This window comes from Fistularia commersonii, chromosome 14 (genome assembly GCF_037954325.1).
Source record: "Fistularia commersonii isolate RoL2024-O1a breed Wild chromosome 14, RoL_Fcom_v1.0, whole genome shotgun sequence".
NCBI lineage: Eukaryota > Metazoa > Chordata > Actinopteri > Syngnathiformes > Fistulariidae > Fistularia > Fistularia commersonii.
Genome location: NC_141297.1, coordinates 9,630,416 through 9,650,371, shown reverse-complemented (window position 1 = coordinate 9,650,371; position 19,956 = coordinate 9,630,416). Strand labels below are relative to the sequence as shown.

General features: G+C 37.0%; 1 protein-coding gene across 1 annotated transcript in view; it reads left to right on the top strand.

Moving 5' to 3' along the window:
* Nucleotides 1–19,956, top strand: part of nphp4 (nephronophthisis 4) — a 160,784-nt gene that overhangs the window by 16,230 nt on the left and 124,598 nt on the right. The window contains exon 3 of the mRNA XM_086159231.1: nt 19,500–19,669. Within this exon, the coding sequence (XP_086015357.1) occupies nt 19,500–19,669 (170 nt within the window). The remainder of the gene's footprint in view (nt 1–19,499; nt 19,670–19,956) is intronic.

The following is a 19,956-nucleotide window of genomic DNA, read 5'->3' as shown; positions in this document are numbered from 1 at the left end:
TGCGATGCATGCCATTTTTCATCTTATCACACTTCCAAAGACCCCTTAGCAATGTGTACACATATTCTGGTCACTATTGAGTTACAGTGGTCAGTCCTTTGTCCTTTGGGGATACATGCTATAAAACGGCTACCTGCCCCTGCAGACCTTTAAACATTCTCTTAACAGCCTCTGGCACCAAGCTAAAATACTACTGAAAAGAAGATGAGCAATATTCAGTGACGCTTAACTGGTTTACTTTACCTCTATGTAACACCAACAAAATTCATGACAATGAAACAAATTATACCAAAATGATTAACACTCCACTGCAAGTAAGCTCTATGTTGTTCAACCAAATCTGTAGCCCATTTTTCCTTTCTTAATCTATAGATGCACCCGCCCCAAATTGAGAGATTTCGCGTATTACTGTCTTATGACACACTTCCTTAAAACTTTAGACTTGCTTCCTTTTTCTCGCTCCCATTTACTGTAAGCCAAATCCTTCCTTCAGCAAATACACACATTTTGTATCCAAAAATCCAAATTTCTCATATCTGCTCCTTATTATTTCCGACATTGACAAGGCTCACATAAAATACGGACCTGCATTCAGTCTGCTCTTTGTTGGTGAATAATCAGGCTTCCTTGAGATAATTGTTTTGGTTAAACTAGGTTCTTTTTGATGTAGATTTTGGAGGCTCATCTGGGTAGAAATCTATTCTCCATCCAAGCATCATTTAAATTTGCAGAAAGAAAAGGCTGTGCTCGCTTTGAATTTGGTGGCACTTGTGCTGAAATACAAACCTTGAGCCTTCTCAGGTTCAAAGTTTCTCATGTTTATACCTTCTTCCAGCTAACTTACCAATTAACTTTATTGGATCTTCAAACCAGAATAAGTCCCAATTACCTTTCTACCAGAGTTTCACTGAAATCATCTTTGTCAAAGGTCATTATTACTGCAAGTCATTTCGAAAGTCACCAGACTGCAACTGTGTTTAGAGAAGAATAGGCAAGAAAACTTGAGGTCTGCTCATGAACAGTAATCTACATACCCATTGTCTAGCTATCTCTTATATCCAGCAAATTGCACCAGGTTATAGCAAAACCTACATTTTTTTTCTATCAATACCATGTTCCTGATTTAAGGGTATGATGGCCCTTGGAGAAAGTCACCATGATAGAGTTCTTATTTTCCACAAACATGCCTCTTTAGAGAACAAAAGAAGTTATTTGGACCTCTATTTCATCCCAGTTTTAAACAATAACATACAAGCTCTGGATGCTCTGGAAACCATTTTTCCATTTGTTTTAATGTGGTTGTCTTAAAAGATCTTATTTATATTTATCTTGAACAAAAAGAAAAAAAAAACATATTGTGTGTTTGAACAATGAATGTTGATTGCATTTGGTATCTGTATTTTTACAGACAGCAATCCACACTGCCCAAGTGTTTATGTACTCAGTTGATTTCTTGAGCCTTTTGGATCACACCTTGTTTGAAAATGTCGCCTTTGGGAACATATATGTTTGTGCTCCATCTGTAAAGAGCAAACTTCAGATTTGAAGCAAACTTATTTTTACATTTTCAGGATCTATGTATTCAATGATGTAAACATGAAAAGACAATATTTTAGCCCTGTAAGTGTTAAGTTTGTTGGGGCTTAAATTGTGTATCACACACTGCTGCATTGGCTATTGTGCTACTGCGGTTCTGGCATTTGAATGATTGGCTGTATAGATATTCTAATCAGGCTTTGGAGGTCTTCATTCCATTATTATTTATTCAGCATTTCTACAACTCGACAGTCATTGTAAACCTGCCTTTGCATATTAGCTGTCCCTCATTCATTTGAAGTATTAATGGAGAATTGGATACAACATCATCCCTCTCAAAAATATAGTTATCTGTTTGGGCTTTACATATTATGTTGAAATAGAAAAACCGTTTAAATAAATTTTGGATGTAATTTTACTCAACAAATTCCATGAATATCATCTCCAACAGTAAGAAGGTCACAATGCTATTATTTTTGTCCTTCTGAGCTTCACTGATATTCAAAAGTATTATTAAAACCAACTAATGGCTCATATTCCTTCCTATGGAGACACGTTCTTTTATGCTCTGTGCATCATCCATGTCAATACACATCAATACCCAATTCACTACATTTTGTGGTAAGGTGTACTAAAGCTTCAAATACTGTATCTATCAAGCAAGGCTAACATCTGCTTACTACATTGTCTTGGCTTGAAGGACATGTTAGTTCAAAAAAAATTGAAACCTGCATCTTCAGTTGATGTAAAAGCATTTGGGGCTGAGAGTTGTAGCATAGTGGAGGTAAAAATGTAGTTCGAGCATTTGCGGATTTTGGCCTGTCCTTAGATTTCTTTGCAGTAAGAAAAAAGAAAAACATTTTCTTCAATTAGATTTTTCAGTTGTCTTTACAAGGCATTTTCTACAGGGAATGTAGCAAGCCTGTGAAACCTGTCTATGTGAAAAGCAATATGATTGATGGACAAAAGAGCTGCTATGGTAGCATTGATAGGCTTTCAGCTTACCTCAGTACTTAATTCCTTCTTCCAACTGGCATGCCACTGTAAGAGATATACACTTCAATTATACATGGGGATGGTGGGGGTTAAGACAGTACGGCCTTGCCCAAGAATTGATCAATATTTTAGCTCCAAGGGGACCAAGCATCTTGCAGAGCAGCTGCTGCTTAACAGCTCTACACACTCGAGTGGCATATTCTGTAATACACAGCCGTTTAGTTTAGGTGTATGTGTGAGATCAAGGGAATCTGAGGACCACAAGAGCTACTGCTGAGGTAATATTAGGGAGGACAGAGAGCCACGAGGGGCTTTTAGACATATGTGACTTATTTGAACTGTTTAAGAAATCCAAGTAGACACTGATTCTGTAAGCATGATTCAATGTCTAAATGTCAAGCTCTTTCCAGTTGACCTGATATAAACTCTCATACCATTATCTTTTTGTAACTTTAGAGGAAAATGTATTTTTGCGCTCAATTGTGCTCCTCTAGGCTCACTATTGTTTGGCTCTACTTGCATTTATCCTTGATGTAATGAATGTAATGAATCCTCAGCATTGACATGCAATGCTTGCATATCACCTCTTGGGTCTCTTAGTCAGGGTTTTAAAAATTAGGCCAGAGTATGGATATCATACTACCTTTCCTCACTGAGCTCTGTTGCTGGTAAAACCTTAGACATTGTAGAGTGCAAAGTCTGAAGATTTTCCAAGTTTGGTACAAAGCAATGAAAAAAGTGAAGGAGGGACCTGGAAATGGTTTTTGGAGATGTGATGAATAGGTGATTTCCTTTGCGCGCAGGCATGTGTTATTGGAGTGGGAGTACTGAGGGTAAAGATAGGGTTTAGTCTATCAATAAAACAAGATAGCTTTGAGGAAAATGGCAGTAACTGTATTGTTCTTTAGGCTTGTTAATTTCTCATCTGCCTCAGAGTGGATGTGGCTGTTTTACAGGACATAAAGCTTTACAGGATTCCGGTAAGTCACACTGAATATTCCGCTTTAGGGTTCATCATTTCTTGATGCCTTATAATATCAGTGTTTTCATTCAAACAGCGGGTGTTGTAAATGGATTTACCCATCATTATTTTGTCAACTTGTTTAATGTGTGTGTGTGTGTGTGTGTGTGTGTGTGTGTGTGTGTGTGTGTGTGTGTGTGTGTGTGTGTGTGTGTGTGTGTGTGTGTGTGTGTGTGTGTGTGTGTGTGTGTGTGTATGTGAGAGAGAGGGAGCGCAACGTAAAACTATATTGTTCTCTATGTGGTCTCTTCTCATTCGTTAAGTCTTGAAAAACACGAGACAGCAATATAGTTAATAAATACCGTATTTTTGCAGTATTTGTCTGCAGTTACATAGGTATACTGTGCTGTGTAGGTTGCTGTGATTTTATTAAAACAGAATGTCAGAGGGGTGACAAAGTGGTGTACTGGTAAAACGCACACCTTTCAGGAAGAAGGCTAAGTTTGTTTTCAGTGGCCATCAGGGTCCGTTATGTGTAGAGTTTGGATGCTGTTTTTGGGTTCTCTGGCTTGCTTCCATTGAAGAGAAGGCCTGGAGAGATCAACTGGTAACCTGTCCAGGTTACGACCCACCTATTGCCCATTGTCTGTAAGGATGTCTGTAAGGATTTTCATCAGGCCCTGCAACCATGTAGGTTAAATTATGGATATAATGAATGACTGAATAAAAGAACTGGCATTGTGATACTATCTTCATTGTGAGAACACTATCATGTTGTGATAATGATTCATGCTTTCCTACTCTCCATAGATGACATTATGTTCTTGAGACATCATGAATATTTGTTAGTCTATTTGTATCTAGATTTGCCTTGTTTTTGCAAGCAGTGATGATTTCAATTACAGATTAACCCAATTAATTATTTAGTTTATAAATAATCAAAAAACATTGAAAAATGCCTTCATAAATTTCATCAAATCTCTTTTGATGTCTGACAACCCTCACTCCCACATTAGAATTTACATAAACTCCTAGAACATAGATCTCAAAATTGTACAGCACAAGATTAAAAATTCTAGTTTGATTTTGTTTACATATTTGAATCAGTTGCTTTTAGAAGTGAGGTATCCCCTCTCAAAAAATTATCATTAAACAGCTTTTTACAAAAATGTGATCAACAAATCAGGTTTTGAATGAACATAAATTAATGTAAAAAAAAATCATAATATACTGTATGTAGAAAAATCCAGAAGTTTTAGGGTTTTGCTTCTAAAGACGTTTAGATAGGAACTATGGATAATATCTATTCTTAGACCAAAAGATTCTTTGGTTGACACTGAGGGTAAATCCTGGGACTTCCCCCGGTTTTGCTGCTAATTGAATTTATTTGTATATTCATATGAGATACCTGTGAGATACTGTCACAGCACAGTAATGATGCGATAAATCTGGGTCAAATGGAAAATAAGAAAAAATATGATCTTGTTGTTGATTGTTTCAAGACACATTAATACAATCTTTGGTTCTTTTTTTTTAATGAGTAAATCTTTGCCTATGTAGGTTGAGTTTTTAATTTAACCCTCCTATTGTTACTTTTCAGCAACCAGTCTAGTGGCAGGAAGTAGTTTTAGGTGCAGTAACAAAGCCTGTCAATGCTATTTTTGAACTTTTCCCACTGGTAACTAACTCCCCTCTGAAAAAGTTGTGGGCTTTCTGGTAATGATTTTTCCTGTCACCTGCCTCTAGATAGGAAAAAATACGATGAGACTTTCAGAAGGCACCCTTTGCAAGTCACCCTTTGCTCCTATTTCATGAAGTCCTACAAGTCAATCAATATCTGTAAATAATCTTATAATGGTGTATATCTACCTGCATCACTCCAAATAGATCATCTTTCATTTGTTTTTGTTTTTTTTGCCATTTTATGGCATTTTTTTTTTCAATTTTTTGTCAATTTGTCAATGTTTCCCTTTAGATGGTAAAGTTATGAAGTTCACTGAGCATCTGTAACCTTATTGGCTTATTTGAAAGCTTTTCTGATGTTGACAGAAGTTAGTTTTGTGATTTATTTATTTATTATATTTATTTATTATTTTTTCATTCCGTAAGTGGATATAAAAAAATGTCAGGGGTACTATGCAATAGAGGACTATCAGCCGTAGTGAAAGGAAAGGAGTAAAAGACAGCGGTGAGATTAGCAATGCTGTCTGGCCTAGAAACAGTGACAGTGACGAAAAGACAGGAGGCAGAGCTAGAGGTCACAGAGATGAAGATGCTGGGGTTCTATTTGGGGGTGACGAGGATGGATAGAATCAGGAATGAGTCTATCAGAGGAACAGCACGTTAGATGTTTTGGAGAGAAGGTCAGAGAAGCCAGACTGAGATGGTTTGGTCATGTACAGAGGAGGGATAGTGAATATATTGGTAGACGGATGCTGGAATTGGAACTGCAAGGCAGGAGGTCTATAGGAAGACCAAAGAGAAGATTAATGGATGTAGTGAGAGAGGATATGAAGGTAGTTGGTGTGAGGGAGTTGGATGCAGGGTTAGAGAGATGGGGAATAGGGTTAGATGGAAAAGGTTGATTCGCTGTGCTGACCCCTAAAGGTAAAAGCCAAAAGGAGAAGAAATGTTATATACAAAAAAAAAAATGCTCACATTTGCTTACTCCAGTGGAACAAAGTGTTAGAGGTGAAATCTTATTTGACATATAATGTAAACACAGAATATTGATGTCAGTGTTGGAAACTAATACAAACTGTTACAGAGTGGTATGGCACAAGTAGGTCAACATTGTGTTTGCATTTAACTCTGTCAACTGTGTTTCATTGAGACCAATATGCAGTGGGGTTGATTATAAATCACATATTTTCCTTTTGTCAGGAGCCTTTAGATCAGTCAACTTGATTTTGACTACGACACTTGATCTCAGCTCTTTGTATTTGAAAGTGAAAGCTTCTGTGCATGGCAGCGCATTGTATATATGCAGAACAGTCATCTACAAAGTAGAAAGTGGGTCATTCTTAATAGCTCACAAATTGTTTGCATTATAAATGTCATATAACCTCTAAGATGGAGATTGTTTTTGAAGAATCCAAATTGCTGCTCAATTGAAGACCCAGTTGGATAGAAATCACATCACTGTCCCCCATAGTCTTTGCAGGGATTCCACATAATTGGGTTATTTCTCTGGTAATTGCAGCAGTCATTTTATCTTTGGTAGATAGATCAGCTGTTCCCCATCCTCCACCTGTTCTTTTTGCCTTGTGATTTGTCTGCATGAAAACTTTTGTATCCAGCAACATTGCACATCTCTGGGGACATTTCATTTGCTGTCATTCTTTCTACTTTGCACCTGTCACTCAAGAGATACAAAGGAACACCTTTTCTGTCTTGAACTTCTCAATCAGTAACACTTTCTCTTTTTTCACCTGTCAGGTTTCAGGTTTTTAGTCCCTTGCACCCTGACTATGTCAAATCTTTGCTGGAAGGATTTCTAGGTTCAAGTAATGAATTTGTCCAATGTTAATTACTAGCTGTGCCATTTTTGGTAGGATGCATATTTTAAGAACTTCCCAGTATGAAGTAAAATAATTTCTTCTGACATAGCAGTTGATGCAGAACATTTATGAGTGTTTAATAGATTCCAGTGATGAAATACATCGCAGATTTAACTGATATACCAAATTCACTATACTCTAAATCTTTTCTATCTGTGCCTCTTATCTGATCTTGTTTTGGCTGTTCAAACATTATATATCTCATATTTTCTTACATACAGTTAGGCCCAGAAATATTTAGACAGTGACACAATTGTCATGATTTGGGCTCTGCATGCCACCACATTGGATTTGAAATGAAACAACTACAATGGAATTGAAGTGCAGACTGTAAGGTTTGATTCAAGGTTTGATTAATTTATTTTTATAAAACAGCTCCTCATTTCAGGGTCTCAAAGCTAATTGGAAAAATGAATATAATCCGAAGTAAAATGTTACTTTTCAATATTTAGTTAAGAATCCTTTGCAGGCAATGACTGCTTGAAGTCTGAAACCCATGGACATCATCGTTTCCTCCTTTGTGATGCTTTGCCAGGCCTTTACTGCAGCTTGTTGCTTGTTTGTGGGTCTTTCTGCCTTAAGTTTTATCTTGAGCAAGTAAAATGTATCCTCAATTGGGTTGAGATCTGGTGATTGACTCGGCTATTGCAGAATATTCCTCTTCTTTGCTTTAAAAAAAACTCCTACGTTGCTTTTGCAGTATTCTTCCCATCATTCTGGTATAGGTTGATCTTAGTCTCATCTGTCAAAAGAATGGTGTTCCAGATCTGGGCTGGCTTCTTCAGGGGTTTTTTTTTTGGCAAAGTCAATTCTGGCCTTTCTATTTTTGAGGTTGATTAATGTTTTGCACATTGTGGTGAATCCTTTGTATTTACTCTCATGAAGTCTTCGCTCAATGATAGACTTAGATACTGATACACCTACTTCCTTGAGTGTTCTTCACTTGAGTGGATGTTGTGATGGGAGTTTTCCTTCACCATGGAAAGGATTCTGCAATCATGTTCCACTGTTAGTGTCCGTGGACGTCCAGGCCTTTTTAAATTCCCAAGTTCACCAGTGAACTCTTTTTTTTTTTTTCTCAGAATGTACCAAACTGATGATTTGGCCACTCCTAACATTTCTGCTCTCTCTCTGATGGATTTCTTCTTTTTTTTCAGCTTCAGGGTGGTCTGTTTCACCTCCATTGAGACCTCCATTGACCGCATGTTGTGTTCACAGTAACAGCTTCCAAATGCAAACGCTATACCTGGAATCAACTCCAGACCTTTTAACTGCTTAATTGATGACAGGTTACCAAGGGAAGAACCCATTCAGCCTTTTAATTTTTTTGCAGCCTTCTGAGTCAATTATTCAATTACTTTTGTTCCTTTGAAAAAGAGGCAGCTACGTATTAAAGAGTTATTCCTAAATCCTATCTCCAATTTGGATATGAATACTCTCAAATTACAGCTGAGAGTCTGCGCTTTAAGCCCATATTGATTATATAATTGTATCCTGAATGTTTTAGTAAACAGCTAACTTGTGTGCGCGCACACACACACACACACACACACACACACACACACACACACACGGGCTCACCACTCCACCAAGTTTACATTCATTTTGTTGACTATACAGAGTCCAAGACTCTTTCTCCAATTCATTTTCAATACTGACTGCAGCGATAAAATTTTCTGCTGAAAGTTTGTGTGCTGCTGATACATCTTGTTCAGTGCCTGCTAAGTAACTTACTTGCACTCTCCATCCCAGAGTTGTTGTTGCTGCCAGAACTAGTTTCATAATTTTATGGCTGAAAATTCTCCCCATGGCCGCATGCTTGCTTAAGTTTAAGAGCATAATGTTTTTGAATCTTTGCATTTAATTACTAAGTCTCAGGGTACAGCCACATGGCTAATAATAATATACTGTTTTCATTAAGCCAATATTATGACTTTGATACAGTATTTACCGTACTGCAATACCTTGATACCAAGTAGATGTTGTAATACCATGAATAAAATCTGCACAAGTCCTATGGTATCTCAAAATTAAACACTGAGCTATCTTCATATCTTAGAAGATTGTTTTAGTCATTTTTGATGGGTATTATTGTGCATGTTTGTAATTTGTGAATTAAAAAACTCTAATTGGAATAAATTAATTTGTCAAAAAACAGATTTAATTAATGTATGTTATCACTATGGTGAATGTGTGTTGAATGGGGAACAAAAGCTGCCAACTTCATTTTGGAGCTGCCTGAGGCTTTAACTCTTCCTGCTGTCAAAATCTTGTGAGTACTGTTGTTTCGCACAACTGTCTTTAGGAACAAGTGATCTGTTGAAACTATAATAATGGCCCAATACTTCAGCTTTTAATTTGTGATTGCATGGTGAGAGGTTCATGCTTCTTTTGGAATAACAGCCAGCAATGTGACTTTCAGTCAAATTCAAAGTAAAATTAAAATTATACTTGTCAAATTGCTGAGCTTCATAACTGAAAAATGTAGAGATGGTATTGAGGCTTATCCATATTCCCACCTCTTAAAGTAACATTTCACATCTATAGTCCTACATGGATCTTTTTAGTTTGATGCTTTGACCAGTTTCCAATCACTATTTTAAATTTATATGAGAAACTAATTTCATTTATTTTAATTTCGTCATATTTAAAGGCTATAATCATTACAGTTGGGCATATATGGAAACAGACTTTTTTGTAATGAAAAATAAAATCCTTTTCTTTGCCTAATTGAACTGAATTAATAGAATTTGTTAATAAGACAGAAACAATCCAATATGCTGAAATATCACTTTGGTTGAAGTGTTTGAAAGAGTAGATTCCGTAACTTGATGTTTCATGTTCTTTTTTTCCTCCTAGAAACTTGAAAGAGTAGTGCTTCTCTAAGGGTTGGCAGGGGACAGGGAAAATCATCCTTGGCTAAGGGTTCACCACAGACAGAAAACAGGGGCTCTGATATAGAGGTTGGAAACATCACTAATGCTAATGGACTAAGTCTTGAAAAGATGTAGGCAGGAAGAAGGCACTAGGAAGAGGCAGAGAGCCTTTCAGGCAAATCCCTTTGAAAATACTAAAAAATATCTGCCAGAGAGTGAGGTTGAGCAGGTTGTGAAAGTGAGAAAAGGTCTCTGAACTGGACCAGACTAACAGAGTGTGCGCCTTAGAGAACTCCAGCAGACAACTGTTTGACGTTAAATACCACAAGATTAAACTTCTGTATAAGGCTAGAGTCAGATACTCTATATGGCCAAAAGTATTCACCAAAAGTTCCCAAACACTTCCATGTTCTTATAATACAGCTGAGGTATTCATATACTTATGAATGTTCTTTTTTTTTGGTGTTCCTCTGGACCTCCTGCCTAGCACTTCCAATCCCAGCATCCTTTTACCAATATATTCCCCATTCCCCAGCTGTACATGACCAAGCCATCTCAGTCTGCCTTCTCACCTTATCCCCAAAACATCTAACATGTGCTGTCCCTCTGATAGACTCATTCCTAATCCTATCCATATATTCTTCAATTGCTTAGTGACACTGTTCTCCACCCATTTCAACCTGCTTTAACCAATTTATTTACCTCTTTTCCACACCCTCAATTGCTCTGGACTGTTAAACTTAAGTACTTAAAATACTTCACCTTCTTTATCTCCACTCCCTGTAGCCTCACTGATCTACTTGGGTCCCTCTTTTTCACACACATATATATTTTGTACTGCGACTAACCTTCATTCCTCTCCTTTCCAGAGCATACCTCCACCTCTTTAGATTTTCCTCCCCCTATTCCCTGCTCTTACTATGGATCACAATGTCATCTGCAAACATCACAGTCCATGGAGATGACTGTCTAAACTCATCTGTCATCCTGTCCATCACCCCTGCAAACAAGAGGGGGCACAGAACTGGTCCGTGATGTAGTCCAAACTCCACCTTGAACTTCTCTGTCACACCTGCAGCACACACCTCACCGCTGTCTCACATCTTGGATACATGTCTGACATACTTCACTGCCACTCCAGACTTCCTTGTGCAATGCTATAGTTTATCTCTTGGCACCCTATCCAATGCTATTTCTAGGTCTACAAAGGCACAATGCAGCTCCCTCTGACCTTCTATGTATTTCTCTGCTAGCATTCTCAATCAGATATTGCCTCTGTAGTACTCGTTCTAGACATGAAACCATACCACGGCATACGACTGCTGACTGCTACTCTCATTCTAGTACCAGTACTCTATTCAGGAGAAATAAGACAATAAGGCTGCATTATGTGTTTTAAACACTTGGACATTCTTTCATGTATTAGATAATCTGCTAGAGAGTATTTAAATAATTTGTGCATGTGTAGCTGACTACATGTTCTATCTAGGTTCTGCATCTTTCTCTTCAAAAACAGCCCTTTTGTTAATTGAAAATTACCTTTGATTGACTCACTGCTACAGGCTCCTAATATCAATGGCAACTGAAAATTTGAATAAACATTTGTTCTAGTTACAAATTTAAACATGTAAAGACAAAGAATACTGTTCTACATTAGTTTTCACGATTGAAAGTGGAGTAGGTCAAATAGCCAAATTGTTGTCTACCCATCACTATCGTAGCCCTTTAACCATGAGCTTGCCTGGAAAGCAAGTCCTTCAATACTTAAAGCTTCTTAGGAAGACTTATTTATCTTGGACATTTAGCAATATGAGTACAATACTGCTCTTTGAAGTGAGGATTTTCCCAATGTTCTAATTATCTACACTTCAATGTTTACAGCAGTCAATGGAAACCATCTCTTGTTGACAGACATTTTGATCTGGCCTTCCTCTGAGTTTAAGGGTCAGGAAGGATTCCTCAAGTCCTTTGAGGAGCCATCAAATGCAGGCAAATTATGCATGATTGCTGAGAACGCTGCATAAACTAGCTCAACTGATATTTTAAAGGTCCCCATCCTCTGATAAAACTTAAATTTCAGTTTCTCCTCTCCTTTTGATTGCTTTCTTTTAAGACAGATTTTTTTTTTCCAAATTAAGGAACTGACAAACTTACTCCATGGGGAGGATTTTATTTCTCTTTTGATTTTTTTTTTCTTTTTGTTTGAAATTGTAAGAGAACCAGTTCAGAACTGTATCAAAAGCTGAGGCAGTTTAGAAAAGAATCCTACCTTTGAATTGAAAATCCATCATGAACAATGCACACATTTGACTGCTGTGAGACTACAGACGAATGCACATCTTTGAATACAATGCAAATTCCACATTATCACAAGGAGAAGATAATGTGTTTATACAGCCTGGATAGGTTCAGGAGAAGTTCATTCAAAAAGATGAGGTAGTAAAGGCGTGAAAGAAATTCATGCCTTGAATATTAAACTGCTTTCATTTCAGAATTGTGGTAAATAGAAGTATAGCTATTTGCACCACTTACCACCTGCTTCTTGTAGTTTGTACATTCACTTTGATTTACATAGTTCTGCAGAGTATAACTAACCCACAGAGCTTTGAAAAAAGGAAACAAGTGCGATTGTTGGAAATTATATAGGATGAAGTGGCTATAGGATTTGATTGTTTTTTTTATATAAATAAAGACTATAAACACTAAACATTTTAACTTGAAAAACAAAAAACAAACTGTTTCCTCCCAGGGATTATGCTATGAATATAAAATATATATGTACTCATTTGCCATGTTTTTTTCAGACTTTAGTTTGAAGGACTGATGCTTACGTAATTTTATCAGATTAAAGACTTTATTGATAACTCATATTTGATATGGCCCTGCAATTGGCTGGCGACTAGTACCCCGCCTCTTGTCCGTTGACAACTGGGATAGGTTCCAGCATACCCCACAATCTTGAGTGCAGGATAAGTGACAGATGATGGATGGATGATTGGACATATTTGTTATGTGTTAGTGGCCCATGTTTGATACAAACATAAAGGTAAAATGATTTTGAATGATTTACAAAAAAAATCTAAAATATCAGCTCATTTCAATTGTTTGGTTAATGTTATTCTTGTAGAAAGGTGAGAACCAATTGAATTGAGTGGAATGGAGACAAGGAAACAAAAAACTAAATACAAACACACAAATAAACAGACAAAACATAGAATGGAGTTATGTTTGTCACACCACTGGCACTTTTGTGCTCAGCTTTGTTTCATTATTGAAAACTTCAACTCACAGAGATGAAAAACTGATGGGTACAAAACAGGAATGCCTCACAGGTATGAATTTGAATAGAATTCCCTACAGTGAGTGATAGCTTAGCATGAAGAAGAATAGGTCTGCCACCACGGGCCAGAAGAAATTGCCTCTGTATTTCAAGGTAGCTCATATTTTGCATTGCCCTTTTATATCTGACATTGACTTGTTCCTCTTTATGGGTTTGGAAAAAACACCCCAAAAAAAAAAGAAGCAAAAAGGCTTTATTTTGCCCTGGGATAAATCAATCACATAGCATTTGTGTGTCTCTTCATCATAGAAAGGCTCTTGTGCATAAATTTTGGGGGGCTTTCTGCTGTAGGTATTTTATATTTTACTTGAATGACAGATCAGAGTCTGGAAACGATTGTATCTACCTGGCATGTATTACGAACACACTCCCCAAAGGCTTGACTGTCCTATGAAAATGTGTAAAAATATCAATATTGAGCCCTCTATAAAATCCTTAAGCGACTTTTCACCAGAGGGACATCCCGATCTGAATTTGAGACTTGCAATGTCATGTCCTCTGCAATCTTTTCTCTTCAATGGGGGATGTTCGCCTCTATCTTTTTAAAGCTTTGTTTGATGGAGATCGACACCAAAGTACTTGGCTCAGTCACAGAGAACCAAAAGCAGCACAACTGCAAGAAAGAGATAGTGGTGTTAATCTTCATACTCAAGGGTAATATGATAATATCCATCAAGGTGAACATCTCTTGATTGTGTCAGCGGCAAACGGTCTTTGGGGGAATCATTTAGCAAAGGCACAGAATTCAGAATGATTTATCTCACTCTATTCACTCTTCTTAACCCCACATCTCAAAACCATTTTCATTAATTCGATGATGAATAAAAATATTGCTAAATGTCACTTTTACTACGTATTATTGTTACGATAACAATTTTGCAGGGTTTCTGAATCTTCCAAGGCAATGTCTCATGATTCTTCGTTTTCTTTTCCTTTCGGCTTTTCCCTCAGGGGTCGCCACAACCTCCATCTAATCCTATTCTCTGTTTCGTCTTCTCTCAAACCAATCAATTTCATGTCCTCTTTCACTATGTCCATAAATCTTCTTTTTGGTCTTCCTCTAGACCTCCTGCCAGGCAGCTCCAATCCCAGCATCCTTCTACCAATATATTCACTATCCATCCTCTGTATATGACCAACCATCTCAGTCTGCCGTCTCTGGCTGTATCTCCAAAAAAATCTAACATGTGCTGTTCCTCTAATTTATTCATTCTTGATCCAATCCATCCTCGTCATTCCTAAGGAGAACGTTAACATATTCATCTCTGCTGTCTCCAACTCTGCTTCCTGTCTTTTTTTTTCCACTGCCACTAAAAGGCAATGACTCATGGTGTACAGTAAAAATGTCTGACTGCCATAGAAGTTTATTATTCAATAAACTTGAACTTGGGGGCAGCATGGCACAGGAGGTAGAGCAATCGTCTTTGGAGCTGAATATTCCTGGTTCCGTTCCTGGCTGCTCCTAAGTGAAGGAGTTAAAGTGATATTGAGCAATCACTGAACCCCTAACCTCTTCCCTGGTGCTGATGGACGGCAGCTAACTGCTCATGGTTCATCCATGATGGGTTAAATGCTGAGAACAAATTTCCTCATGATGGATTAAAGAAGTATCAATTATCATTTCAGTTGGTAGATAAATGACATGCTGGCCATTTAAAACATGTTAAAGTCAACTTCACAGATGTATAATCATCAGGTAACTGTTTGTCCTTTTCAGGTGTTTATGATCGATTGGTGAGTTTTAAAAATGTTTTCAGCTGAGTGGTCCTCAAGGTGAAACAACAATGGTGCTCCATTGAATAAGAACATTCAACAACAGTTCCTCTGGTTAACCTCTTGTAAAGGTTTCATATTGTCATATTTTTTGTTCATTACATATGCATTTCTGCCTTTTTACTATAGAGTTTACCAAAGGATCCTTATCTACTGCTATAACACCAAATGTGACAGAAAATGTTGGAGCCATTGTCCCTTGGTTTATCGATATGTAATGCCACTGTTGTCAATTACATTGGACATTTAAAAGGCTCATAATTTTCTGGTAGTGAACAAGTGTGTTATGAGTACACTGCATAGTTACTATGTTCGACAGAACTGTTTCAGAAAATTAGAATATTGTGTTAAAGTTCTTTATCTTCTGTAATGCAATTAAAAAGACAAAAAATACTTTTTCATGATATTCTTATATTTTGAGATAGGATTTTTGAGTTTTCCTAAGATGTAAGCCATAATCAGCAATATTAAAAAATGATATAAGGCTTGCAATATTTCAGTTGATTTGTATTGAATCCAGAATGTATGATATTTTTGATTTTGTAGTTGCATTACAGAAGATAAAGAACTTTATCACAATACTCTAATTTTCTGAGACAGTTCTGTATAACCTTTTCAATTTGTTTGAATAAGACTGAAAAGGTTTGTTCATAAAATATTTATTGACATTTATTGAAAAACCCTTAATAGGCCAAAGCGATGGCGGATAGTTTATTAACCCAATTTAAAATTCATTATTGACCCAAATAAAAGAGATAATGAAATAAATCATCGGCTGATCACCAACACATTGGTTTTTGGAATGCTGTGAAGCCTTCTCCTTTTCCTTTCGGTAGCTCCCTTCATAGGTTACTTCTGCAAATTATCTACCTCCATCTAACCCTATCCCCTGCATTCTCTTCTCTCACACCAATTAACTTCATGTCCTCTTTCACTACTACCACAAATCTTCTCTTTGGTGCTCCTCTAAGACCCCTGCCTGACAGTTCCAACCTCAGCAGCCTTCAACCCAACATGTTCTCAGTTTGGCCTCTCTGACTTTATCTCTAAAATATAAATACATGTTCTCCCTCTGATGGACTCATTCCTGATCCTATTCATCCTCGTCACTCCCAAAGAGAACCTCAACATTTTCATATCAGCTCCACTCCTGTCTTTTCTTTAAATACAACATTGCTGATCTCACTGCGATCTTAAACACCTTCCCTTTCAATTTGGCTAATACGTTTTTTTATGACACTCACACCTCACACTTCTCTACACCCTTGCACATGTTTCTTCACCTGACTACTGTGAAGCCACATGTCTATTTTTTTCTCACTACTGTTGTAGTACTGTAGCAATGGAAAACAGTAAGCCTGTTAGCTTTAGCAGTTGTTCCCCCTCAGCCACTATTGCCGTCATTTGGTATGGATGGAGTGAAGATAAACCCAATGAACTTGCTTTCAAGAAAATAACTCAAAGCTCAGGACTAAGACCGTAAGCTCATCAGGAAAACAGAGGTCAGACTATATGAATCACTCCTGCTGGTCATTAGAAGTATGCAGTTTAATTGCTTTGAGAGAAGAGGATGTGACAATAGGGTTAAATGGAGGCAGATGATTCGCTCTCATGACCTCTGAAGGAAACAGCCAACAGGAAAAGATGAAAAAGAAGAGAAAGATGAGGAATAACTAATCAGACTGGGCTGATTATGATATACATTTTAACATACCGTGAGATTGTTCAAGTAACACTCATCCTAAAACATTTTCATTGTGTGAATTGTATTTTAATGGTATTTATTGTATGTCTTCACTTTATTTCCTCATTCATCTGATGTTTGTGAATACTGCTGCAAATGAGAATTTCCCCTCTAGGGTGAATGAGGTATCTTCATGCCTACTTGGCCACCTATCTACCTTTTGGAATAGAGCTTGAATGAGTCTGTTTCCAAATAGGCTCTTGAACACATCTTGAACCGTAAATCCTCTGCTGTTATGTTTTTATTAAAGCTAGGAAGTCATGGTCATTCACACACCTTTGTCATGTATAAATGGCATTTGAAAAAAACTACCCCTAACTCAGAGCTGGGGACTCTACTACTGCAAGGCTGGTGAATAACACAACAGAGGAAGAAAAAAACCTTTCAGTGCTATCTAATGAGGTTTCCATTAGTAGTTTGATAATACCAGTTATTAAAAGTATCTGGGTGAATAACTTGTCATTTTTTTTAGTATCACCTTTTTTAATGTGGGCTAAAAGGTCATACTGTATGTGTTATGTGTCATGTGTATATTTTTCACCCCAAAAAATACCACTGCTATATCAAGCACAGCTCTTAACTTCAGCATAATTTATTACGCCTATCTAAGAATTAACTGACTTTTGTTCTTAGTGTTATTGTCAATATTATAATGCTTCTCTGTTTCTTAAGGTCAATGTTAAACTAATACTTGAGTGATATACTCCAGTTTTGATTGACCCTGAACTGCTGTAACTGAAATGGCAGCAACAGTTAATGGCTTACGCTTTGTAATGTACCATGGGACTGCACCATCTGCACTTGTTTGAATGTTATTTCTCCACTAGGAACTATAAACATGCTGTTTATTGACTTTTATTTACAATTTATGTCATGTATGTTATATATGTCTATAACAATTTTTTGTCCTGGCCCCGTCATATGCATATCTCATCTAAAGCTTTTTTTTTTTCGTCAAATGGTAATGATAATACAAAGTGTATTATGATATATTGCCACATAATGCCTTGAATGTTAATTCTGAACAGTGATCTTAAACAACTTTGCAGAGTCACCAGTAAATACTCATGGCTATTTGAAGTTTTAATTTTGTCAGTACTTGGAAATACACTTTTATGATATATTGCCACATAATACCTTGAATGTTAATTCTGAACAGTGATCTTAAACAACTTTGCAGAGTCACCAGTAAATACTCATGGCTATTTGAAGTTTTAATTTTGTCAGTACTTGGAAATACACTTTTAAAACACCTATTACAATATTCCCAGTTAATAAAATGTATAATCAGACATACTTGTTTGAAATAGTACAATATGCGTTAGTGGGTTTTATTGGGCCACATGTTTTATGTATACATAAACATTATACAGGTATATCCACATACTAGCGTTCTGAGGTGAAGTTACCAAAAATAACAATAATTATGACATTAAAGGGTATGAAATATTTTGGAATATTTCAGCAGATCAGTGGATTCTAGTTTGGTTTGTATAATATAACTTCTTCTTCTTCTTCTTCTTCTTCTTCTTCTTCTTCTTCTTCTTCTTCTTCTTCTTCTTCTTCTTCTTCTTCTTCTTCTTCTTCTTCTTCTTCTTCTTCTTCTTCTTCTTCTTCTTCTTCTTCTTCTTCTTCTTCTTCTTCTTCTTCTTCTTCTTCTTCTTCTTCTTCTTCTTCTTCTTCTTCTTCTTCTTCTTCTTCTTCTTCTTCTTCTTCTATTCCTTTTGGCTTTTCCCTTCAGGGGTCGCCATAGCGAATCAACTTTCTCCATCTAACCCTATTCTCTGTATCCTCCTTTCTCACCCCAGCGACCTTCATATCTTCTCTCACTACGTTCTAAATCTTCTCTTTGGTTTTCCTCGTGACCTCCTGCCTGGCAGCTCAAATTCCAGCATCCGTCTACCAATATATTCACTATAATGCAACTGCTGCTACCGTATACATTTTGTTTGACTACTTTCTGATACATAGCTATTTAACCTTTTCCGGTGATGATTTATGACATTTAAATACAACCTCTGTGCTCTTTTGATCCATCAGTCTGTGTCCTCACTGTTTAATTGAGCTGGATTATGTCAAAACCAGATCTACAAAACTGGAAGAGAACAATTCTTGATTCTTGATTCTCTGGAGCTGTGGTGGCTGTTGTTGTTGCCCCTCCACTCTTTGCTTACAAAATATTCCATTGCAGTAGTGGAAGAGACAGCCGATGGAATGGGTAAAGCGCTACATTTGTGCTTGAGGCTGATTAAATTATGTGGCCACAGCACTGAAGCGATTAAGAATAGTTGTGTCTCTGGTTATTAAATGCCACTGGAAAAAAAAAAAAAATTGAAAGTCTGTATTCAGCTTGAAAATGAGGACTGAAAAGTAACTAGTGCCCAAGAATGTATGACCTTTGACCAAAACGTACTCGAACATCGCACTTATGGTTTGCGTCATGACATACATGATGATTTGCATGTTGACAAGTAGAATTAAATATTTTTTAGTTGAATGAAAAATTGATCCCCTGTAGTTCTGGTATTGAATCAGCATCTTGATATTCCATCGTCGAATGTTGCGATCATCTTGGCAATCAATAACACTTGCTCACTGTGATTAAACCTAAATGTGGGGTGACAAATGACAAAAATGACAAAAAAAAAATTGTGGACAAATAAATTGACAATGCAATAATAAGTTTTGTGTTTGCCTGTTTTTGCCCATCTAGGTCCTGTATTTCCACACATCTCTTTGGCTACCCAGTACTGTGGCAGTTTTGGAGCTGGTGGAATTGTTACCTAAGCCAGATGGCTCCCAGCAGGCCCTTGGACGAGGCTTCACTGTCTTTCAGCTTTTTAACAACAGGGCAGAGGAGCAGGCTGCTGATGAGGACAGAAGGTGATTAGCCTTTTCCTAATCACAACAGTCAGGGATTAATGAGGTCTCTCTTGAGGAGACAGTTGAAGGACAGGTATAGCAGTAATGAGAGGATTGATGCTTAAATAACATCACATTACAGCTTATTTGGTGTAATCATACCAATTAAATGTTGTGTAATATTACGTAGCATAGATATAGTCATTATATTTGCCTAATTTGTAACTGCATGCTTCTCACTCTCTCTGCTTAAGCTGTGGGCTGAGACTGCACTCCATACTTCGAGGGAATAGTCATATAGTTGTATG